Source organism: Paroedura picta, chromosome 9, assembly GCF_049243985.1.
Source record: "Paroedura picta isolate Pp20150507F chromosome 9, Ppicta_v3.0, whole genome shotgun sequence".
NCBI lineage: Eukaryota > Metazoa > Chordata > Lepidosauria > Squamata > Gekkonidae > Paroedura > Paroedura picta.
Window position 1 is genome coordinate 21005189 of NC_135377.1, and position 25440 is coordinate 21030628.

A 25440-nucleotide genomic window follows, 5' to 3' on the forward strand; every position below is an offset into this window, starting at 1 on the left:
TGCTTTGGTGGTCAAAACGCCCAATCCTATTTGGCTTGGGGTTGTGTCATAGTGGTTTTTCCTGAATTCCTCTCTCCAACTAAACTATGGGTTTCACCCTGAAAAAAAAATCATATGGTGTTTATTTGTTTTCATGGGACAAATAACAGTTTGGGGAGGTGATGTTAAGTTTAAATGATGTAAAGGGGAAAAGGGTTATTCCTACTCCCTTGAGTCTCAGTTTTTAATGTAAATGTAATGACGACTTCCACCACGCACATGTGTGCATGCACAAGGTCATGAGGGGTACATCCTTATATTTGAAGAAGTGTTGACAGGCACAAGTTCCATTTGAAGTAAGGCTACAGGTAATGTTCGGTTACATGCAAAGACCTTTTTCTTGTGCCTCTTAAAAATGAAACTCCTAAAGCTTATTAGAATGTCTAATAAATTCTGAACTTGAAACAAAATACACCAAGGAAACTGGCCCAAAAAGAGTTACTGTGCAAATCACTCTCAACAGATTCTCAAGATATTTGCAGGAAAATGTGTTTACGATGACTAGTATAATTATAGCACAAAAGACTCTTAACAGACATTTTATTTGGGCTGTCTGTTCCCTTCAAATAAGTGATACACTGCATGAAGAAATCTATTAAAAATTCAACATACCATTGAGGAAGGCATGACATCTTGGTAGATTCGCTTGGAAGGCCTGAAAGCCTATATTTTATTTACCACAATTCTGCTTTCCCTGCTTAAAACAACTCCTTGAACTGTCAATATTGAGCTGCATCTTAGTTAATTTTTAAGACAGGCATATGTTCGCCTTTGTTGTTTAATTTTTTTTTAGAAAATACCTTCCTTAGACTTGTATGTTGCCAGAACCATGGGCCATGCTCATCATGGTCACAATGCCCCTCCCCCGTAAAGAATTGAGAGTGGGGTACCCCAAATGTTCCCTATCATTCTTGAGCCGACTAGCATTCTCCTTTTCTACTGTTCATCATGTTTTAACTGTTCTCAGCATTCTGTTCTTTCTGGAGCACTTTCAGCCCTCATCAGGTTAAGTTTGAGCCCCCCCCCCCTTTCATTCATGTTAAAGAGTCTTTCTTTTGTTCATATTTATATATGCAGGGAGAGACCATCACTTTGTTAATGGGTGGCCCTGTTATGCGCCTTTTATTACCAAGATGGAACAAGATACTATCAGGTGAGCAGCAGGTACTGAGTTATCCAGGGTGGTGAAAGCCAAAGTGGATTGTGAAGAGCTCCAGGAGGATCTCTAAACTGGATAAATTTGTTGCAACGTGGCAAATAAAGTTCCGTGTAGGTAAATGTAAGGTGAGGTACATTCGGAACAAAAAGTCCTGATGTTGCCAATTCAGACACCATCAGACTGTGGAGGGGTAGCTCCTTGGAGATTAAAATATTAACTGTGTGGCAGCAGTGGGAGGGGGGAGGGGAAGAAAGCTCCTGTGTGAAGAGATTAGGATTGGAAGTGGTGACCAATATTGGAATACCCTTAAGTAGCTCAATATAGATCAAGGAATGACTGCATTCCTAATGGCTGCATTGGACCAGTTCTAGACATACAAAATACCACAGAGCTAGAATAAGTGCAGTAGAACAGGGGTAGTCAACCTGTGGTCCTCCAGATGTTTATGGACTACAATTCCCATGAGCCCCTGCCAGCATTTGTAGTCCATGAACCATCTGGAGGACCACAGGTTGACTACCCCTGCTGTAGAAGGTAGATGGCTAAGAGATTGGACATTTATAAAATTGGAAATTTATAAAATTATGCAAATCCTTTCTCGTAGTTCTAGAACTTCCCAATGACATTTATGGGCAAGTAGATTTATGATAGACTAGCAAATAGTATTTCTTCACTCAACATTTGTGGAATTCATGGCCAGTTGATATAGCGATGGCCATGAGCATAAAGAGATTTGAAAGCGTTTGTGGAGGTTAGGTTCAATTGCTACTTGCTAAAGGGAAAAACTCCATGTTTAGAGCAAGTGAACCATCACAAGGAGCCAAGATCAGGGATCTGGTAGTTGCTATGTGACAGGATGCTGGAGTAAATGGACCATCCAGCAGGGCTCTTAAAACCACACTACATGTTATGGCAGGCATGGATTGAGCCTGTGGCTGCTGATGTCATTTTGGATGAAAATGCAGCCTTTAAAACATTGGCACGAAGGCCTGTGGTGCTTCATCAATAAGCAAACTTCTTTCTTTCCCCATGGCTGTTTCAGCTGTTGAAAACAAGACCTCCTGGTACCGCTGCCCTCAGGCCCTTGCCGAAATTCCTAAACAGCTGAGTTTTTAAACTTCATTCTTCTTCTGGCTGTGAAAAGTCTAAGCGTGTCAGGGGCCTGGTGGGTGTTCTAGAGGTTTTAGCCAGCTTGTATTGGTGGCCAAGATTGTTCAATAAGACCTCTGCTTTCAGTGTGGCCTAAGCAACCCAAAGCAACCTTATGAGACCTCTGCACATTAAAACTTTTCCTGTAACCCTCTTTTTTACATTTAGCATTTTCCTGCAAACTTAGGGGAAACCCTGGATTTTCAGAAAAATCGGTTCTAGGCGGAACTGGCCTTCACTTCTGGCTGTTTTGAACCAACCTTAGGGATACACCCAGCCACTGGTTTTACAGTCATTGATTGATTTTCTCAGTAACCACTTCTATCCAGAAACTTACTGATAAAACAGCAAGCCTCCCTTCCTCCCCACACTGTACACTTTCCTTGAGATGGAGGGAAATGTTGGTCTTATATGGGTGTTTTTTTCCTACTCACGGTGCAAGGAGAATGTATTTGGATCAGTGCCAGCAGGATCTGTACTGGAACGGGACCCATTAACAGCTCCGAAGCACATAAGTGCCTCCGAAGCACATAGGTGCCTCAAAACCAGCACCACCAAAGAAAAATGCCAAAGTGGAAGCAGAAGACATCCCATCACTCTTTTGCCCAACCCCAACCGGAAGTGGATCTATCCTCCCACCCAGTGACCCCAGACCTCTTGGCTGACTCACAGATAGTCACCATCTCCTTCATCTGACCACAAAGTGATTGAATTTGGTTTCCAGTCTTCCCCTGAAGCCGAAACTCCTGCAGCTGAACAGTGTTGCAGACTTTCAGGAGACTCTGGCCCAACAATTTTGGGGACCGTCATCTCTTCGGTGATTACAGAATGCATTTTCTTAGGGATAAAAGCGATAAATAGGAAAGAGTCCTGTTTTAAACATACTTTTCAGGGCTGCTTAGCAATAACCTAACCATGACCTTTGAACAAAAAACTGTTCCCAGGAAGACGGCAGCTTCTGATGGATGTTCTGGCTGTTCTGACTGTTGTTTGTTTCTTTTCTGCTTCTCTGTTCTCCGAAATCTGTTCAGTTGGATCTGATTGCTGATCTGAAGACAAACTTGGGACCAAAAAGGTCACAGAAATGCCTTCGGCAACAAGGTTCTCTCCGTTTTTATTTCATCCTAATAGCATAATCCAAGGATTACCTACAAAAAAAGATTAGATTATCATTTTTTAGGGTGGCTTCAGAGCTGTGTGAGACTTGGATTTATATTTTTTTCAGTCTTGTTTCTTTAAAAAATGATCACAGCCCATGTCATTCCATCTGCCTCCTGGCTCTTACTGGTTGCTGGGCCAGGCCCAGCAACCCCAACCCACTCTAAGATTTCTTCCCTAACAGGAAGCCTTAGAGGAGATGTAAGAAATAGTGTGTTGCATTGCCGTTCTCATGCGATGCTGACCCAGGGCACAGAGAGTGGGAAAAATAATAGCTGGCTTGGCCTAAAACTTTCTTGCCTGTCTTTGGGCACAGGGAGCCTCTGTAAATTATGGCTCCAACCAAGCTTCTTTTCTGACGCACATGAGATGCACTCTCAGCACAGAATGATATAATAGCGAAGAGTGGTGAGCCTAGGCATGTCATAGGAGGTGGTCTCCAAAAAGTATAAAATTTACAAATTTACAACTTCTGAGTTCCTACCTGTAAAGGTTGTGTTGTGTTCCTTTCTTGGTTTGTTGTGTTCCTTGGTTTTGGTTTTGCACAGGGAGCCTCTGCCATGCTTTACGATGCTTTGGGCTGATCCTGCGTTGAGCAGGGGGTTGGACTAGATGGCCTGTATGGCCCCTTCTAACTCTATGATTCTGTGATTCTATGATTCTATGTTGGCAGAGAGAAATGTTCAAAACAGCAGAAACTGCTTAAGTGTGACCATTGTTGCTGTGTGCATATAATACAAATTGTTGACTGAATGTAACCATTGGTTGTTTTCTTAGTGGTCCTTTATATTAGTCAAGGATATTGAAGGCTGATTGCTCTACTTAAAGGGAAATCCAATGGCATCCAAGTTTGTTTATCTTCCTTAATGCAATATTCCTTAAGTTACAGGTAGCTACCCAATAGCAATCTGCAGGATTTGGTAAACCTAAACTTTGCTTGATGGTAACTGAACATTCTGTTTATACACCCAAAGCTGTCAGGTGCTTCGTGGTCAAAAGTGGGGAGGAAAATCAGGAATGTTAGCGGGCAGGATGTGCACGGAAATGGATGTGTAATAGATACAGAGGCTCCTTTTAGAATTCATAACCAAACTGGTCAGGAATGGATGTATATCTGGATTATTCTGTACACAACATGTGAGAGCACTACATCCTAGATCAGAAGGGTTTAAATACTAGATAGTCTCCAAGGTACTACTAGTTCTTCGTAAATATGTACATGAAACTTTTCTTTAAAAATCTTGAAATCTCGTTGTGGCCAACAAGAATACCTATAGTTATCTAGTTTTGCAGTTCACCATGTAGTAAATCAAGAAGCCAAAGCATTTTGTTATAACTGGAAACCAAGTGGAAGCATTATGTTAAAACTAATTACCGTAAGTCTTGATAAGGAAGCAAACGCTCTGAAAAAGGTTTTCAGTGGACCTGGAAGAGTTTTTGGTCTTCCCTTTTAGTGTTGTGCTTCAACATACTTGTCTTTAGCACATGTTTATATGTCCTTTCCACACCGGTAGGAGGAGATGTGACCATTTGTGGCTCCTGTACTGTCCTCAGTCTGTGATCTGAGCACTGCAGGTGGAAATGCCCGATGGAGACCTCCATCTCCCAGGGTAGGACAGGTGCCTCTGCCATTGCACTAGGAATTCTGTGCCCACTGCCAGTTGAGAGAATCACTTCTACTGCAATTATTCCCGAGGGTACCTGTGCTAATCCGTTGCAGCAAGAGGAAACAGAAGTCCCCTGGCACCTTAAACACTAACAAAACTTATTCCTGAACAAAGCTTCATGAGTCAGAGCTTGCTTCATCCAATGCATCTGATGAAGTGAGCTCTGCTCACGAAACTGCATGCTGAAATAAACATTCGTTTTTAAGGGCCACGGGATTTTAAGGGTCTCAGGGGAGGGTAATATAAACAAAATAAATAAATAATTTTGCTGCTATCACAAGAAATGTAGACACAGACAGCCCCCGAATGATGATGATCAAATGGGATGCTTGTAGACTATTTCCTGCCCTCCTGGAGGTGACTCAATACCAGAGACATTGGAATGTGACTCTCCCCCACCCCGCCCCACCCCAGGAGTCTTGCAGTTAATGGCTCCTGCTAATACCTCCTTTCGTATTTGGTCTCTTACAAGAGTTATTAACACCACAGGCATTCATGAGTGCAGTAAAAATGGCAATGTATATGGGCTCTTGCTTTTACATGTTAAGGGTTTCAAGCTGTTTAGATTTTTAACTATATTTATAATTTATGGTTTTATATGTACTTCATTTTTGTAAGTCCACTATGGCAGGGGTAATCAACCTGTGGTCCTCCAGATGTCCATGGACTACAATTCCCATGAGCCCCTGCCAGCATTTGCTGGCAGGGGCTCATGAGAATTGTAGTCCATGGACATCTGGAGGACCACAGGTTGACTACCCCTGCACTATGGTGTACTCTACCCTGAATAAACTAACTAACAAATGGACAAGGATTGACAGTTCCGGCTGTATTGTTTTAAAAGGCCTTTGGGTGTGAGGATGTCTTTCTGCCTAGTGACAGTAAAGGGGACCCATTTACTGTTTGTTTGCCCCTGTAGCTGCTTCCTCTTTCTCTGGTCAGCTTGGAACAGAGTGTTTGAATACGCTCCAATTTCACAATAACTCTTATGAGGCAGGGTAAGCGGAAAGATAGTGGCTTGCCTCAGATCACCTGGTGATCTGGCATTGGATCTGCATATCCACTCATTCATTCATTCATTCATTCATTCATTCATTCATTCATTCATTCATTCATTCATTCATTCATTCATTCATTCATTCATTCATTCATTCATTGTGTTTGTTAACCGCCACATATGGGTCCACCGGCACATGGTAGCTTACAATGAAATCTTAAAAACCCATAAATCATATAAAAACAGTGGACCAAAAGTGGCGGCAAAAACTACTATATGGACCACCCCTCCCCCTCATACACACCATACCACAGCAACCACCATCGCTCTGGAGGGGAATCTACAGGCGATGTCTGGCCTATGGACCTATACAGGGAGGGACCTGATCTTCCTGGCCCAGCCTGGTGGAAGAGCTCCATCTTGCAGGCCCTGCGTAATGCTGATAGCTCTGTCAGGCCCCTCAGCCCTTTCAGGAGCTCATTCCACCAAGTCAGGGCCAGGGCTGAAAAAGCCCAGGTCCTGGTCGAGGCCAGGTGTGCCTCTTGGGGGTCATGGACAACCAGCAGATTCATACCCACAGAGCGAAGAGCCCTGCAAGGGGCATATGAAGACAAGCGGTCCCTCAGGTAAGTGGGACCCAGGCCGTGGATGGCCGTGAAGGTAAGAACCAAAACCTTGAGCCTGATCCAGAAGCCAACTGGTAACCAATGTAGCTGTCTCAGCATAGGCTGGACATGGGCCCTCCAAGATGACCATCCTTATCCCTCAACATTTCTGACCTGAGACATCCCTTCAACCCAATGTGCCATGTTAAATTGTCCTTGCACTCACCTGTCTTTTACTCTTCCTCCGGTTCCATTCTTTAAAATGCTGGAAAGAAAAGAAACATTGGTAATGAACTAGTAGTACAGTCCACCTTAGCTGGGGACTATCCCAATTGTGAGTCATATCCTTTCAGTTGACAATCAATCCTCTACACCCCACCGGTGCATGAATCTGGTGATTATGGATCTCATTTCACTGTTTGCCCAATATTTCACAAGACTATTAAAAAATCAGCAACACAAGACGGCAAGTATGAGCTCTTAAGCAGTTAAGAAGCTAGCAATTTGTTTGGTATAATGCTTTATGTGCAGCCTCTGCTATTAATACACTACATTATTATTCTCCAATGGAAAGTACTTGTTCTCTCCTTGGAATGTATTTAGTTTAAGATACTTTTCAGAAGCCCAGGGGGAATGTCATTATATCCTTGCCTCTTTGCACACAGCTGGAAAGTAGAAACAGTGGCCCAAATTTACCCCAGGGGAAAGCTGGGAAATCTAAAAACAAAAGAGGGAGAAGGGGCTAACCATCGGTGTGACGGCGTCCCAAGGAACCAAAATGGTGACAGCAAGATGAATGTTATTTGAGAGAGCCGAGAGGAGCAGAAGGGGGAAATCAACGCAAAGCCCACGGTTGCAAGTGAAAGTAAATAACTGATACCGTAAAGGACAGTGAGTTTGAAAAGCACTTCCCTGTGAACAATTGCGCAGCTGGGGCCCCGAGGGAAAGGGCTCATTGTAGAAGAGCTGAAAGGTCATGTCATATTGATTTAGCACTTTGGAGTATTATTGATGCTTTGCCGAGTCCCCAATCTCCGAAAAAGAAAACAGGAATTTTGTGCCATCTGTTGAGGTGCCAGAGGATGGAAAGCTGGGGAGATGGCTTTTCATTTATATGCATTTGAACGAAATGTTAATAAAATGAAATGCAGTATCCCCCCCCCCCCCACACACAGAGGTTTTAAGCTTATTTAATGTATGCTGGAGTATGGTGTGGGTGGTGGGATTCTTTTTCATTTTTCTCCTAGAAGAAATGGACTTCCTCACCAGCAGTGCATGAGGAAGTTTGTCTTGAAGGGGGCAGAATGGGCAACTTTGAAGACTTGAAGTATTTTTAGACAATGGCTTTCACTGGTCTGTTGAGCAGTAGCCATGTTGCCTAGCCTGAGTCCCAGGGAGCTACCACGTGTTTTGCTGCAGTTTCAACCTGTATACCGAATGTGATGCATTTTCAGTGCAACCCTAAACTGATTCACGTCCTTCTAAACCCATTGATTTCAGCAGATATAGAAAGCTGCAAGTCTGCTTAGGACAGCACTGGTAATCTTTTTGTTGTTATTATTTGGGATTATCATGGCTGAGGAAGCAACCCAGTAGTTACTGACATCCTGTACCACCACCCTCCCATTCAGGCACTCATTGAAGCACCATAGATCTCAAGTCATGTGGTTTGTTGGGTGGAGAAGGGAGACCACTGCTCTGGTGGTCCTTTGAGACTAGTTCTTTATTCTTGTGTGGAGTCCCAAGAGAGGACCATGTGTGATATATGACTGTGGAACTCATTTCTGCCATGACTGAACATAGAGAGCAATCTCTTTGCATGTCAAGACTATGGCAAGAATAATCACGAGGGTCTAGTGACCTTGGAATTTTATGGAAAGCATTTCGTGGCTTGGAAGAAGGAAGAAAGAGCAAACATGCCGGAATATGGTGCATTTAAAGAAAAAAACTAGAAGTTTCATGCAACTCACACCTACATGTAAGCTGACCAGCTAAGTATTGCAGATATCAGTTTTAAAGTGTGTAAAGTCAGTAGCTGCAGAGCAAAATTAGGTATCAAGTGTCTGGTTGAATTTGCTCCTGGTTTTTCCAGAGCAAAGAAACTCAGCTATCTACCATCTTAAGGCCCTGTTGAATCCAGGTGAATTGCATAAATGAAACAGAAGCCCTTAGGTCAGTTTCTTAATATTAAGAAATTTAAGAACTCCCTGGAGTGATCACAGTGATACCCTTACGAGGGGACCTCCAGGGAACACCAGGGTCATGACATGGGGGCAGGCAATGGCCAATCAGCTCTGAAAGTCTCTTGCCTGGCAGATCTGCAGATCTCCTGCCTATATGACACTCCTGCTTTAGGATACATAATTAAATATGCAGAACCAAATGCTTGGATTTCTGGGTCAACTAATCAGTGAAAGCTTCATAGTTACATTTTTTGGGAGAGGGGAACCATCTTCTGATAGACTAAATTCACTGCTCTTTAATTAAAGCTGTCTCTCATGGAACTTGAGCAAATAGTAATTACCTTGAAATCTTTGAGAGGTTGTCAACAGGATTGTATGACATTCAGTTGTTGCAGTAGGTAAATTGTCTACTTTAGCTCTGGAATTGTCATTCTTTTGACAAAATGGTGCCTTAATCCTCACTGAAGTTCTTAGAATTCTTTTAGTACTCACAAACATTAAAAGCTGCATCTCCTCAGTGCTTCCTTGGCACCCTTTCAAAAGAATCGCGTCTGAATGCTAAATTTAATAGCATGGTGGTCCCTGTTCTCAGTTGGTATGACAGCCTCTACGTCTCACACCAGCTGTCATGGGCCAGTGTTTTTGGAGGAAGAATTTGGAGGAGCCAGCCCTGCGCTGGTAGAACACCCACTGAAGCAGCTGGATTGAGAAGCAGACCCAATGGGGAAAGCATCGGGAAGCAAGAATGCAACCCAGCTACAGCCAAGCTCCTCATTCCGGCAAGAGACGACAGAAAGGAGACAGAGGCCAGAGCCTCGGTCGCCACCAGGTTCTCCTGAACCAGTGGAGTGTAGGAAAAGGAAGGAGAGCTTAACAACTGTAGAGAGAAGACAGAGTGTTCATCTAACGACACAGCAGCAATCACTGTTGGGTCCTGGAGAAGAGTCTTTACAGGAGCAGGACTGGAATGCTGATAAAAAAACCATTAAGGACCTACACCTGGAGGATGAGGCATCCAGTGGGAAGAAGTGACACATGGCATTGGGTGATGAGTCAGCAACAGGATGCAGTTAAAAAGAACCTGCTGAACAGAGCTTGGTGTGGAAGCAGGTTTCTGTGTTTTCCCTCTCTGTAAATCGACCCACTCAGTGAACAGAGTGCAACCTTGCCCCTGGCTTAGTAAACCTGTGCTTGCTTTTCCAGCAAGAAATACAGACTCTGTATCCTGTTCCAGCCTCTAAGCTTTAGACCCTGAACTCCAGACCCTCCTTTCCCCCTGACCTTTGAACTGCTTGGCTCCCTGGCTCTAGTCTTGCATTCTGTCTTTCCTGTTATGTTGTATCTGCACATCCCAGAACCCCCTGGGAGAATAAAAGTGCCAGGCTGTGCTCTGAGCGTGATCCCAGGTCTTGGCATCTGCTCAGAAACAAGTCCAAAATCACTACCTCTCTATTCTAGTGTACAGATTTTGTCTTGTGGATGCCACCTCCTAATAAAGGACTCAACATAACCCTTGTCTGGACCATAGGAATTTTATGGATGATTAGTCAACATGCTAGTTATTGGCAATACCAAGATTTAGCTTCTGACACAAGCTGTCTGGATTTTGACACAGCCTGGCTGTTTAACAAGAAAAAGTTGCTGAGCCCTGCCTGAGAGCATCTTCATGCGTGAGGCTGAAATACCTCCGGAACAGCTTCTGAAACTTCAGTGGCTGCCCTTTCACTATTTCTGTGAGGACTGTAATGAGGAAGAGGGAGGCCCTCGTGCTGTGAGTGAGCATTTCACCAATGTAAGTGGTACCTTCGTATTGTTGGTGAATTGTAGCCAGAACTGCATTCAGTCCCTTGCATGGAATTTGGAAGTTTGGCAGAATTTTGCAAGTCCTTTGGGCTAGAAATTAACCCCTTTTGGCATTCAAAGCCCTCTGTGCTCCTTGATTTGTAAGCCAAAGTTATTTAGGTTTCCCTGAAACTCATTATTACTCAATATTACCAGAGATCACAATGAAGTTGGTTTTCATACCCCACTTTTCATTACCCAAAAGAGTCTCAAAGCGACTTGCAATCACCTACCCTTCCCCTCCCCACAACAGGTGCCCTGTGAGGTAGGAGGGTCTGAGAGAGCTCTGAAAGAACTGCTCAGTCAGAACAACTCTATCAGGACTGCGACTAGCCCAAAGTCACCCAGCTGGCTTCATGCGGAGGAGTGGGGAATCAAACCTGGCTCACCATATTAGAAGCCGCCACTCTTACCCGCTACATCAAGCTGAAGGATCAAGTGAGAGAGGTTAAGAGAGGGTTTCTGATCCTTTCAGAACCCAGGGATAATGTGATATAGTTCTAAAAGAGTTGGACTATAATTGGGAAGTTCAGGTCCTGACTTATCATGAAACACTGAATGGCCTTGGGGCAGTCACTCTTTCTCAGTGTAGGAAACTGAAACCGTGTATGCTGCAGCTCTGAGCCACCTGGAGAAATTCATATTCAAAAGAAATCAACTCTTCTCCCTCTCTCTGATCGAAGAACTTGTCCAGAAAGCCACCGTGTCCTGCACCTCTCTGAGTTCCATCGTAAGCACCCTTCTAAATCCACTGAAGTCCACGGTCTTCTTGGTGGAGAGAACCAGCAAATCCCAGCTGCCTTATGGTGATTCTGGGAGGGTTGCAAGTCCAGAGAAGTACCTGCCTTTGCATAGCAACCCTGGGCTTCTTAGGTGGACTCCCACCCGAGTAAGAACTAGGGCTGACCTAGCTTAGTGCCTGAGATCAGAGGCGATCAGGTTAGCCTGGGACATCCAGGTTTAGGCATGAACTGGCAGTCTTCAAGCAAAGGTTGGATACACACTTTTCTTGGATGCTTTAGGATGCTTTGGGCTGATCCTGCATTGAGCAGGGGGTTGGACTAGATGGCCTGTATGGCCATCCTAGAATCCACAGATGGCCTGTATGGCCATCCACAGAATCTATGATTCTGTGATTCTATGAACACAGACTCGTCCTCCCAGCTCCCCTGCTGCTTTTCTCCCCAAGGAGCAAAACCCATATTTGACTCTTATACCTCAGGGGAGACCCGGAGGACCATTTTTGAGTAGGCAGATGTTTGGGAATAGATCACGGTAGAGCAGCTACTTTGCATACAGAAGATCCCGGATTCCATCCATGACATCTCGAGTTAAAAACACTAGTTAACAGTGTTCTGATATAGAGGAGAGCTGATGCCAATCACAGCAAACAAACTGACCTTTACAGGTAAGTGGTCTTATTTGGTACAAGCAAGGCAGCTACACTTGCATATGCAAAAGTTAACCTTTCTCCAGGCCTCCTCCTCTCCCCAACACTCTATAGCTGTTTCATGTGGCAAATGGAGGGGGACAGAAGAAGGAATGATCTTCCCTTGTTTACATGGAAATGTGTTTGGGATCAGAACGTATCTCATTAAGAGTATGGTCCATTGAAACCTATCCAAAGAGAAACCGACTTTCTTCCATGTGCAGACTTTTAAAACTAGCCCGGTTGACTTTCTTGAAGTCTACATGACATCATTCTAAATCCCTTTTTGGTCATTGGGCAGTTGCCACTTTCTGTAGCACTGGGTTTTGATCTTCATCAGCCAGCCAATGGGTACAGTTGACTCATCTTCCGCACAATATTTTTTTCACAGCATCACGAGTTGTAACTAAAGTTCGCATGAGATAACTGTTTCTAGTCCTTAGGGCAGGGAGTATGCCTTAATACACACACACACACATACACACGTGAGCATGTACACACACACAAGCACACAGACACACACACACACACAGCCTGCCAAAATATGAAGGCACTGTAGCAGCTGACTGGCTGGCTGCATCTGACTACCTGGAACCCGTTGGACACACGCTTCAGAATCTTTCCTTGCATACCATGTTCTGTTCCTGTGCCTCAAAGGAGATTTCTCAAAAATCCCAGAAGAGAGAAAATTAAAATAGCAAATGGTCTTGAAAATATTCTTTTCTTGTGTGTGTGTGTGTGTTCTCAAGCTGGTAAGATTCTTTCACCCTTTGGCAGGATCATGACACTGACCTGGGGTCAAATTCTGCACTTTGAAGCTGCCTGGATCCCTAGATCTTGAAGGCAATATTCAGTTGGATTTTGGCAGAAGAGTAGATTTTTAGTAAGCTGGCCCTGCCACTGGAAAGCCAATGGGATGTCACGGATAAAGTGTCAGCTTAGGCTCCAGGAGACCAAGGTTCAAACCCTCCGCAGCCATGAAGCCCATTGGGTAGCCTTGGGTCAGATGGTCTCATTCAGTCTAACCTGCTTCACGGGCTGCTGTGGGAACCAAAGAAAGAATAAGGTATACAGGCCAGAGCTTCTTGGAGAAATAAGTAAGCCAATACATACATTGTTCCATCTTTCCCTCCCATCAGGGCTGATGGGACTTTTTGCTAATTTATAATAGTACACACTCCAGAGTCAATATTAGTTTCTGGCAAATAAATTCAGTCATAGTTACACAGACAGGGTTATGACAATGTTAGTTATCATAAGAGTGTCCCAAGCAGCTTTTCCATCAGCCACTCAGGTGTAGTAATGACAGTGGTGAGTTCTGAAATGCAGACTGGCTGTTAAGAGTTCCTTGGTGACGATGGTCTCAAATGAATGGATATTTGTGCTGCCTTTCTACTATATCGCTTCTATGAATGTTAAAATGGGACAGTGGCATTTCTAAATCTACAAGGGGTTCGTTTGTCCTCCTGGAAATCTTTTTTTTTTTTTGCTCAAAGCAAAAGGCATCTGTGATAAAGAAGTAAGACACCAAGAGCATGAATGTCACGGAAACAGCAACAGCTGTCGACGTGAAATCAAGAAGCTGTTTCTATGCAGTGGAGCAAAAAAAAATGTACCTCATTAGGGCTAATCTGAAAATAAGGGAGCATCCATAGTGAGCCTACTCTTGAATCCCTCTAAATGACAAGTCTGATGTGATTAAATAGGCCTTACTCATGAGGAAGTGCCTTTATGGTTGCAGCTTAAATTTCAGTAGTTCTTTCGATTTGCACAAATGTTTGGTTTGGTTTTGGGTTTTTTGGCCATCAGGTGACTTTTGCACCGGGTGGTAGTTCACCTGTATCCTGGTTTTTATGAAGGTTTCAGCAGATATTTTGATCCCAAACTAGGCCTTTTGAGCATGTTACAAGTTAAGTGGACCTGCAGTCTGGACGCCTGCCGAACCTGTTGAAACCTTGACCTTCATGTCAATAGCTATTGAAAGACTGCATCAGCCAAAATAAGGGTGGGGGGAATACCTCATGGTGGAAAAGGCAGCCTTTGGACTCTGTCCTTGGTGCGGCTGAGAGAAACAACGAAATATGAAATGCAGCTCAGTTTTCCATCATGCAAACTGGTTTTTGAACCAGAGACTAATGCAGGGAATCGTTCAGACTCAGTTCGCTGGGCGTGCTCCTGCTCATGTTGGTGAGACTGGCCATAAGGGATTTCACTTTGTAGGCATAGTAATCCCTCAGGTTGACCGAAGGGACCACCTTCATCCCATCGTCAAAATCACAGCTCCTCATTGCACTTTCTAGCTGCTTCTGGCGCTTATAGAAATGAGAGAACTTGTTGAAGATGAGCGTGATTGGGAGGACTACAACCAGGATGCCAGCAAGGATGCAGGCGGAAGCCGTCAGCCTGCCTGCTGTGGTCACCGGGACAACGTCTCCGTAGCCCACTGTGGTCATGCTAACTGTAGCCCACCACCAGCAAGCAGGGATCGTTTCCAGGCCTCTGTTTTCTTCCTTTTCAATTGTGTAGGCCACGACAGAGAAGATGGAGATCCCAACGGAGAGGTACAGCAAGAGAAGCCCTACCTCCCTATAACTATACTTGAGAGTAGCTCCGAGGGACCTAAGGCCTGTTGAATGTCTAGCAAGTTTTAAGATGCGGAATATCCTCATGAGTCTCAGGACTTGGGCTACTCTGCCTAGGTTCGCTAAAGCAGGGCTACTTTCCACTACCAAGTTAACAATTAAGGTGACGTAAAATGGAAGGATGGACATGAGATCAATCAGGTTTAGGGCATGCTTAAAAAACTTCAAGAAGTCTGGCGCGACTGCAAATCTGGCCACCAGCTCAAAGGTAAACCACGCAATGCCGAAATGTTCCACAATTTCAAACCGGGGGTCTTCTTCAGTACTCCCATTGCTGCGAACAATCTGAAAGTCCGCCAGGCTGTTCAGGCACATGGTGACGATGGACCCCAGAACAACCATGATGGAAAGGACGCTAAATATTCGGCTCAAGACGGAATAGCCAGGGTTGTCTAGGGCTAGCCAGAGCTGCCGCCTGACTTTCCCAAATGGTTGCTTGTCGAACTTAGCAGCGTCATTGTAGAAAGCCAGGATCTCATCGAAGGAAGAAGTGGTGCTTTCCTGGTCACTGTGGTCTTCCCATTTCTCTTGGTTGGGTTCCATCTTCCTTCCATGGTAGCTGTAGCTGCAGCAAGAGTCAATGAAGAATTCATTGATCCCCCAATATTCAATCTCCTGGCTGAAGGAAAAGACACAGAGCTCGCCCATCACGTGAAGCTTGCCGGTGTTATAAAAATGCAACACGTATGGGAAAAGTTCAGGGTTCCTGTCAAAGTAGAACTCGTTCTTGGCGTCATCGTAATCATCGCAAAGCTCGAGGATCGACTCCTTGGAATGGCAGTTCAGCAGCTTGCCCAGCCTGGTTTCCGGGAATCTCAGCAAGGTGTTTGATCTCATCTTTTTCTTAAAGCCCCCAACATTGATGCTGATTTCATTGTCTTCAAAAGCAACATCTGATAAATCCCTCAGACTCAGGCCTGTCATGGTGAGTTTCTTCCAGAGCAATGTGGGGCAGGGGAAGAAGGCCTGGAGGATAATTAAAGGAGGCAATCAGAGTTAATTAGCACGGCGGGGAACTGCATATATTTAATATGTGGCTCATCCGGCTCTAAGGCGGTTGCACACCACACAACCCACGCCCCTTTAGAGCATCCCGCACCATCTCGCTCCTTGGCGATAGAGCTTTTGTCACTAGCTGGAGGGGCCGGACTCACTAATTCAGGGTGAATCACAAATTAACAACTCGCCTTTACTTACGCCTTCCTCGCTCCCTCCTCGCTGGCACCTCCCTTGACAATGCCCTGGGCCAGGGTTAGTCAACCGGTGGTCCTCCTGATGTCCATGGACTACAATTCCCTTGAGCCCCTGCTAGCAAACGCTGGCAGGGGCTCATGGGAATTGTAGTCCACGAACACCTGGAGGACCACAGGTTGACTACCCCTGCCCCAGGCTACGATGCCGGGCTTCGCCTCTGGAGCGCCCGTGCTCCCTCCTTGAACGGGAGCGCAAACAGAGCAGAGCTGGATGTTAATGGCCGGAGGGGCGGCGGGGGTTAGGGGGGGGGGGTCCAAAGAGCCCCTCCGCCCCAGGAGCGGCGCTCGCAGTGCCCCCTCCCCCTCCCCGTCGGATCCCGGGCGGCTCCCGGAGCCTCTTGCCCTTTTCGTCCAGGGGGACGCGGCTCCGGCACGACAAAGACCGACGACGCCCGCCTGTTGTTCCCGCCCCGCCCCGCCTCGCCCCCAGAGCCCCCCGGGCGGCTCGCCCCGGCCCTCTCACCTCAAGGGCTGCGGCGGGGAGCCGGCGGGGCGGCGTCCGAGTGGCCCGCGTCCGTGGCCGGCATGGCCGGGGCGGCTCCCTCGGTGGGCGCCGAGAGCGGCGCGTCGTCTCACCTGGGCGCGGCAGCAGCAGCAGCAGCCAGGCAGGAGCCGCCGGTGCCCGGCAAGAGACCCGCCCGCCGCCGCGCCGTGGTGCTGAACGGACAGCTCCTCTCCCCCGTCAGCCCCAGGCAGCCGCCGCCGCCGCAGCAGGAGCAGGAGCAGGAGCAGGAGGAGCAGTCATGGCGACCACCGGCAGCCCCTCGCCCGCGCCCGCGCCAGCCCCGCCCCGCCCCCGGAGCCCCGCTCGCCGGGATGCGCAGCCGCCGGGGCTGGCCGCGGACAGACTGGGCTCTCTCCCGGGGGCCGAAGGGACCCTCCTCCCGGCACCGCCCCTCTCCCTCAGGGTCTCTCCCTGGTCCCGGCGGCTCCGGGGCCACCTTGCGGGCGTGTGTGGCGCGCTGGGGGGCTTACCGACGAGCGCCCGGCGGGAAGAGGGGCGTGGGGCTGGAGCCAGCCGGCGGAAGGCAGATCGGCCGGAGGGATGGGGCTGCCAAGGGCTGCCTGACAGAGTCGCCCCCCCCTCTCCCCTCCACGGCTCTTCCAGCCGTAGCCTCTTTGCCCCCCTATAGGGCTCAGAAGGGCAATGGGCAGGCCAATGGAAGCCCCCGCGGCTCCCCAGGCTGGCCGAGGCTGGTCCTGCTTATAGGCAAGGTGGCTCCAAAGCCAAGGAGGCTCCAAAGCAAGTACTTTCCTGTTTTGGCAGAAAGAAATATCAGGCGGGATTCTTTCCTAATTCTAGAACTTGCAGGGTGGGGGTGGAGGTGGGAAAGGGGGAATCACCCCCTTAAATTTATTCTTATTAGCTTTCGAGTGGACAAAGAGAAACCCTGTTCCTGGAAGCCCTGGTTAAGCCACTCTCTCCTCTAGAACAACATGGTGGCCACTGGCTTAGCTGGATTCACCGAGTGGTGAAGTCTATCAGCAGTTATTTGCCATGAAAGCTCAAAGGAACTTTCTTGTAAGCAGCCGGTAGGGAAGCCAGGAGGCTGCTGCATTTATGAGAGTGGGAGGGACGGAGAGAGGGAGTGAGCAGGTCCAGGTTTGGTCCAGGGTTCACCTGTCTGAAGAAGTATATGCTCTTGAGTCTGGGAAACAGGTAGAAAACACGGGGCCCAACATGCTTCCCCGTTTCTAGCATCCTACTCAACGAGGGCAGAAACCCTTTTCTTTGCTCCTCCCAGCCCTCCTGCACTCAGATCTCCACCCTTAAGTGGAGACAGATCTGAAGGGTGGAGGCACCCTATGTAGATGCACCCTATGCAGCTTGACTGCAGCCCAGTAGCTCCTTAAAGACCAACAAGGTTTTGTGCGTGGGAAATTTTGGAAGTCACACAGCCCCTTCCACCCGAAATCCTTTCACCAAGTAGCTGAATAAGGGAGCTTTGACCCTTGAAAGCCCAAGCCCAGAACACCTTGGTGTGGGACTCTAATCTAGCTCTGAAACTGCCTTAATTTTTAGGTCCTGACTGATGACAATCTAGAAGGACACAAACTGGTTCACACAATTACCTGCCAAAGGTACTTTCCTGTGCTGGCGGGACAGGAAGAGGACTCCTTTCCACCCTCTTGTGCAATGAAGCAGCTCTGCCCAAATGCTTCCCATCAAGGAGAAATTCTCCTCTGGATCTGGTTTCTGCATGGAGTATCCACATGATGTGTTATGCTACATGAGTATCAGAGAGGACATATGCAGCCACTCCTCTGACTTGGACCAGGGGTTGCTGGCTAGATAAGCAGCCAGTGGTTCTTGTGGTCACCAGAATTAATTTCTGCTTTGGTACAGAGTAGGCGACCGAGCTTGCATATATCAGGCAGACGTGTTCCTTCTTTGTAAATAACCCAGACACGCGGTGACCTTTCTCTGTGCTTCTCACACCATGACTCATAGCTCTTTTGGATCTTTCACTAGCAGAAGACACAGTAAGAGGAAGATCCGGGTAGAACAGCGGTGTGATGGGGGCAGCAAATCAGACCCAACCAAGCTCAACAGAAAGTCCCAGAACAGGAAGCTGTCCCTTTGTTTTTCTTCTTTTTTCTTGCCCCCTGGACCCCTTAGGCCGTTTGATCCTGCTGCAGACCTGTGAGGTCATCCCTGTTCCATCCCTGAGGATCCTTTAGGCTTTCTGACCATGTATTGGGTGGGCATACCATAAAACCCCAGCCTGTCCTGTAAGTGGAATGCATTTAGTTCTCTTCAGGCAACACATTTCCAAAGGATTCCACCTGAACAGCAACTGAGAGTCAACACACATTCACACACACATACAAGAGGCCCTTAAACCCATTTTGTGTTTTAAAGAATATTTTGCATTCTACAGCCTTCAAACCTTATAAAATGTTCTGTCCTGAAAAGCATTTACTTACATGGAAAGGTTCTATGGAAATCAAAAGGCTAGGGTTTCTTAATTTTTTTATCATTGAACACCCCCTGAAACATTCTTCAGGTCTCAAAAAACCCCAGGAATGGCACAATCATTGAAGAATATGGTTGGGAAGCATATCTGTGTATATGCCCACCTGGGGCCCCTCCCCTTCCCACCCACTCCAGGACCATCATTGGCCAGAGGTGATAGCCTTTGGTATAGCCTGCTTGGTATAGTGGTTAGGAGTGCAGACTCCTAATCTGGCGAGCCGGGTTTGATTCCCCACTCCTCCTTCACATGCAGCCAGCTGGGTGACCTTGGGCTCATCACAGCACTGATAAAGCTGTTCTGACCAAGCAGGAATATAAGCACACTCTCAGCCTCACCTCCCTCAAAGGGTGTCTGTTGTGGGGAGAGGAAAGTGAAGGTGACTGTAAGCTGCTCTGAGATTCCTTCGGGTAGAGAAAAGTGGCATAGAAGAACCAACTCTTCTTCTTCCTTCCAGGGCGATCAAGAGACCCCAGGGTTTCACAAAACCCTGGTTGAGAAAGCCTGCAGTAGGGCAAAGACACTCTAAAGCTTCTACCCTGGAAATCTTGTTGGCCTTTAGGCTGCTACTTAACTTTTGCTGTATGGAAATCGGTGGCATTTCTTCCCAAGTATGTATTTATTTAGCAGGCATTTGTCCCAGAAGGTGCAATTTGTTCCAGAAGGTGCAAAGTCAGTGGTAGAACTGGGACATTCAAGTTGCTCTATGTAACTCCCCCAGATGCCCTAGCCATTCATGCCCTTCACTCCAGTCAGAACAGCTGAGTTGACTTCATGTGGCTCTTCACGAGCATCCTTAGTCCCTGAATTCAGAGGAGTGGAAAACAGCAGAGAGAATGTTCCTTTATTTAGAAGAAGAAGAGTTGGTTCTTATATGCCACTTTTCCCTACCCGAAGGAGGCTCAAAGTGGCTTACAGTCGCCTTCCCATTCCTCTCCTCACAACAGACACCCTGTGAGGTGGGTGAGGCTGAGAGAGCCCTGATATCACTGCCCGGTCAGAATAGTTTTATCAGTGCTGTGGCGAGCCCAAGGTCACCCAGCTGGTTGCATGTGGGGGAGCGCAGAATCGAACCTGGCATGCCAGATTAGAAGTCCGAACTCCTAACCACTACACCAAACTGGCTCTCAAAGTCTTCACTGCACATATACAAGTTTGCTGTGTAGTTTTGATCTCCTATCTAGGGCGGGATAATTCTGTCTGGCAACGGAACATGCTAGAAAAATCACAATTAAGAAACTGCCGGTTTAATTCCCCCTGTGGCAGAAATAAGGGGACAGAATACACTGGAGATTAACCATCAGGGCAGCCTCAGTTTATGTGCCTGCATCGGCTGCTAGGGAGTAAGTCAGATTCATGTGGTGGTAGTAACTCTGAAGCAGGGTACCTTGAGCCCGATTGATGAAGGGTGAGAACTCAGGGTCAGCATATAGAGAAGGCTTTGGGGGTCACGCCTCTTCCTGGGATAGCAGCATGATGTGATTATTCCATTGCTGACCAGCTCAGTCTCAGCCAAATTAGGCACAAGAAGAAGAGTTGGTGTTTATATCCCGCTTTTCACTACCCTAAGGAGTCTCCAAGCAGCTTAAAAGTGCCTTCCCTTCCTCTCCCCTCAACAGACACCCTGTGAGGGAGGTGGGACTGAGAGTGTTCTGACAGAACTGCTCTGTGAGAACAGCTCAGACAGGACTGTGGCGAGCCCAAGGTCACCCAGCTGGCTACATGTGGGGGAGGAGTGAGGAATCAAATCCGGCTTGCCAGATTAGAAACCGCTGATCTTAACCACTTCACCAGCAGCAGAAGGCCCCTGCGCATAATGGCTGAAAATGCCACCAAGTCACAGATGCCTTATGGCGACCCCATAGGGTTTTCAAAGCAGGGGTGGTTTCCAATTGCCTGCCTCTGCAGAACAACCTGGACTTCCAAGCACTGACTACGGCTAACCCTGCTTAGCTTCTGAGATCTGATGAGATGGGGCTAGCCTTGGCCAATCAATAGATCCCGGAGATGAGATGAGAGTCAGGACAGCACGAGATGCCTTGACAGTGATGCTGATGGAAGGTGGTCCAGGTGTCACTATGGCTGGGAAGAAAGGGAGAAGGTGCTCTTTGCCACGTAGACAAACCCTCCAGCCCTTTGATGTGTTAACACTCCTTGATTGGAGGGCCCAGGTTTGGTGGGCTTGAGCCCCAAGGCTTGGCACCTCGATTGTCTGAAGGCCCCAGAGCACAGGTGGGGATGGCATCTGAAAAGGGGAGCTGTTTAAGGAAAGAGACTCTGGGGAGGAGCTTTGGAATCTATGATCAAGTGCATTTTGTTGTGTGTTTTACCATGAAGTATGGCAGGAGAGAATGATGCAGGCGCACCGGCAGCAGTGAGGTCCAGAAACTGCCAGAGATCAGACTTAACGTGGATTGTAAGTACTTTAGTTAGCAATTGTCTTTCTGGTTATTTCACTTAGTACACCCAGATTCTGTCCTTTGCAATACCCTGAACTTATGCCTTATTGAAGTTCCATTTGTTTAACTGGGAAAGCATGGGCAAGTTCTTACACATCTGCCTGGCCACTTGGCATTGCTACTGAGCAGCACGTCTGTGAGGTTGTCTTGGCCAACCCACATAAAGTGGGGGCGGAGGGCTGAAAGTAAATAGGGGCCGGACAATGACTAGCCTTGCTCCACAATGGGACAGAGACCACTTCAGCCACAGAAACAGTGTGAATAGGTGGGGAAGGGAATTTGCCCTCTCCGTATCCTGAACTTTCCTTCTCCAAATGGCCTGTATAGCCTGTATGGCCCCTTCCAACTCTATGATTCTGTGAAATACTCTTAAGAACACTCCAGCCCTCTGATGCGTTAACAGTTCCTGGCTCCCTCAGAAGGAAAAGATACCCTTGAGGAGCAAAAATGTTGCAAGGGAAGGAGAATCGGGGATGGCCTTAGGGATTGTTGGGCCCTGAGCAAAAGGGGACTGAGTCCTTGTCACCCCTGCCTCCCCTTGCCTGAGACACCAAGGATTAAGAAAAGGTGGCCCTCGCTCCATGTATATTAAGCCGCTGGGTCCAGTAGCTACTGAGCCATCTGCTGCCCAGGCCCCAGAAGGGTCCTGTGTGTATGACCACCAACAGTTATTTCTCTCTCCTCCCCTTCCATAAGGGAAGGGGCAGGGCCATGGGATGTCTTGGTTGCATCCAACCCTGGCCCAGGACAGCTGCTCCAGGACTCCGTGGCTAAGACTGCCCCCTACAGGAAGTGCTCAGATCCTTCTCCTCTGCCCACTTCTGCCAAGCTTTAAATCACCCTATCCCACCTCCCACTCTATAGGGAATCTGCATGCCTCTGACTGGGACATGTTAAACTGCACTCTGATTATGCTCACAGTAAACAGTTAAGGCTGCAATCCTCTGCAGCTTTACGTGGTTTAGACAGGTGGTGTATGGTCTTATCTAAGGCCCGAATCCATTTGCTTGAAAGAAAGCAGAGAGGGAGATAATTGGCCATGATTATAATAGAGTCTTTCCCAAAGTTTCCTTTTACTCATGTTGTCGTGCCATGTACATTGATGGTACCGTATGTATTAACACTAGCTTCTAAAAATATGCAAAAAAAAAAAAAGCAAGTTGTGCTCTTCAAAAAAAATTCTACCCTGTGCAATTTAACCTTGCCCATGTGTAAGAATGGACCTTGTGCATTGCTGGATCCTTGCTTTCATGACTCCCCTATACTGGGGGGGGGGGGGGCTGTACTAACAGAATATAGGGCCGGCAGATCTGCTGTGCAATTAGGTCTGATAGCTAAGCACATCAGAGGAGCCCTTCTGGGTCCCAGTAGCCAATGCCTCCAGCAAGCCCGTGAGTGGAATATTGAGTTTTTCTTTCACCAGATGTTTCTGATGCTTTTATTTTTATTGATTATCACATCAGAGGATCCACTGGATGCATCAAGGGAACACCGTTGCCAAGTCACCTGTGCAACGAGCCATTCCTCAGAGTCAGACATCAGCACGGCTGCGGTGACTTGAACGTATTTTTAAGATAAACTATTGTCCTTGCAGCTGAATCACCTGATGCTTCTTTCAGGGGTGGGGGTGGGGAGGAGGGAGGGGAGAGACAGCACGAGGCAGATGCAAGCGTGCAGTTGCTATAGAAATGCAACTTAATGGGGATACAATAAAGACAACTTTAAACAGCTATTCTTTATGGAAGCTGGAGACAAAATAACCCCTGAGGTTATGTTGTGGGATTCTTGGTACACATAAAGGCACAGTCTTGGTGAATGAGGGCAAATAATTATGACATTCCTGAAGACCAGACAAGCTTGGTCTTACCCTGTATTTCTTTCCCCCAACTTGTTTGAGTGAAGAATGGTAATGGTGCTGTTACTGTACTCCTCAGCTGGGAGTACCACTGATCAGGTATTGATCATAGAATCATAGAGCTGGAAGGGGCCGTACAGGCCATCTAGTCCAACCCCCTGCTCAACGCAGGATCAGCCCTAAGCATCCTAAAGCATCCAAGAAAAGTGTGTATCCAACCTTTGCTTGAAGACTGCCAGTGAGGGGGAGCTCACCACCTCCCTAGGCAGCCCATTCCACTGCTGAACTAATTGATGTGTTTACATGAAATACCCTCATGCATTTTGCCAACCTTTCAGAAGCTGCATACAATGATGTGATCTCTGGTCCAAAGTCATTGCTTGGCAGTCTGAGCAGTGACCTCACTGGGGGTTTTCTTGGTCATTGGAATGGCTTTTTCGGAATGGGTTACTAGTGGAAGAAAGGAGAGCCTGCTGGCTGATTCTTAGGAAGAAGTTTCAAGGAAGCTTTTGCTCAGAGGACTTTTTGTTAGCCTGCAGTATGGGTGAGTGACATGAAGAGCTATTTTTGGTGGGAGTATTTTGAGGTTTCTCTTCTTGTGTAGTTAGTAACTGGTTCCTACCTGTTTTATAGATTTGTATACTTTTGGACACATTTTGCAAGCCACGGGAGGGCCATTTTCTAGGAGGAATGGCAGGATCTAAATATTTCAAGTAAATAAATATATTTATATTTTTAAAATTGTATTTTAAATAATTTGCTGTGATCGGAGCTGCTGGGATGCAACAGGCAATATCCGAGCAAGCGTTGTGTGCCTTTGGCTACCAAGGGACTGATTGTCGCTGACTTCGCTCATGTTTTTTTATAACAGCGGAAGATGCTCTCTGCAACCATGAAGCCCGGATAATTCCAGCCATGGTAGTTAGTAGCAGCAAGCAAACCCAGAGTCCAGTGGCATCTTAAAGACTAACGCAACCTATTCCAGCTAAAATATTTGTGAGTCAGAGTCCACTTGGCCAGATTTAAGCTCTGACTCACAAAAGCCTTAGCAGGAAGGAATTGTGTTAGGCCAAGGTGCCACTGGACACCGGTTATAATGAGGATCAGACGCTTCCTTGTTTCTACAAGAGGAACAGCTGAGTGTACCTGGTGCTCCATGCAGTGACAGAGGTATGAAAAGAAGGAAAATAAGTTGGTATTTATACCCTGCTTTTCTCTATCAAAAGGAGTCTCAAAGTGTCTGACAATTGCCTTACAACAGACACCCTGTGAGGCAGGTAGGGCTGAGACAGCTCTATCAGGACTGCTTGGTCAAAACAACACTATCAGAGCTATGACTAGCCGAAGATCACCCAGCCGGCTGCATGTGGAGGAACGGAGAATCAAACCCAGCTCTCCAGATTGGAAGCAGTTGGTCTTAACTACTCTACCATGCTGGAATGTTCACAATGGCAAGAGACATGGCAGCCTTTTGGGTCTGCGAACGTGATCTATGAAGAAGAAGAAGAAGGAGAAGGAGAAGAAGGAGAAGAAGAAGAAGAAGAGTTGGTTCTTATATGCCACTTTTCCCTACCCGAAGGAGGCTCAAAGCAGTTTACAGTCACCTTCCATTTCCTCTCCCCACAACAGACACCCTGTGGGGTAGGTGAGGCTGAGAGAGCCCTGATATCACTGCTCAGTCAGAACAGTTTTATTAGTGCCCTGGCGAGCCTAAGATCACCCAGATGGTTGCATGTAGGGGAGTGCAGAATCAAACCCGGCATGCCAGAGTCCTCATTCCTAACCACTACACCAAACTGGCTCATCTAAAGATGAGGAAGAAGGAATGCTTCTGCCGCTTGCTGCCTAACGTATCAAGAGTGTAGTAAGAAAAGATCTAAATGCTGCCACAGGTTTGTATACCATAAACATTCCTGTATAGCTTGCAAATAATAAAACAGTTATAGCTGCTCATTTTATAGAACCAGTCTGTTGAAGAAGTGCTGTAATCCCACGGGGGGTGGGGGGGGTACAGGCAAGGGAAATGGG

At 47.0% G+C, this 25440-nt stretch overlaps 1 protein-coding gene and 1 long non-coding RNA gene across 4 annotated transcripts; both read right to left on the bottom strand.

The window, feature by feature from the left end:
- Positions 1-1789: 1789 nt before the first annotated feature.
- On the bottom strand, positions 1790-9472 carry LOC143844201 (uncharacterized). Its single transcript, XR_013233855.1, has 3 exons — positions 9299-9472; positions 7001-7039; positions 1790-3495 (listed from the first exon to the last, which is right to left on the bottom strand). It is a non-coding gene; the product is annotated as an uncharacterized LOC143844201 (long non-coding RNA).
- A 3866-nt stretch (positions 9473-13338) lies between these two features.
- On the bottom strand, positions 13339-17221 carry KCNS2 (potassium voltage-gated channel modifier subfamily S member 2). 3 transcript variants are annotated; one of them, XM_077351824.1, is made up of 2 exons: positions 17099-17221; positions 13339-15836 (listed from the first exon to the last, which is right to left on the bottom strand). In XM_077351824.1, exon 2 carries the CDS (start codon positions 15792-15794, stop codon positions 14361-14363), a length of 1434 nt encoding a protein of 477 aa, XP_077207939.1. In that variant the 5' UTR covers positions 15795-15836; positions 17099-17221; the 3' UTR covers positions 13339-14360. The 3 variants fall into 3 exon arrangements, with proteins under 3 accessions (XP_077207939.1, XP_077207940.1, XP_077207938.1); XM_077351825.1 differs by lacking the exon at positions 17099-17221 and adding an exon at positions 16700-17003; XM_077351823.1 differs by lacking the exon at positions 17099-17221 and adding an exon at positions 16587-17001.
- Positions 17222-25440: the final 8219 nt, after the last annotated feature.

Coding starts and splice junctions, on each gene's coding strand:
- KCNS2 (XM_077351824.1), bottom strand. CDS start 15,794: ATGACAGGCCTGAGTCTGAGGGATTTATCAGATGTTGCTTTTGAAGAC.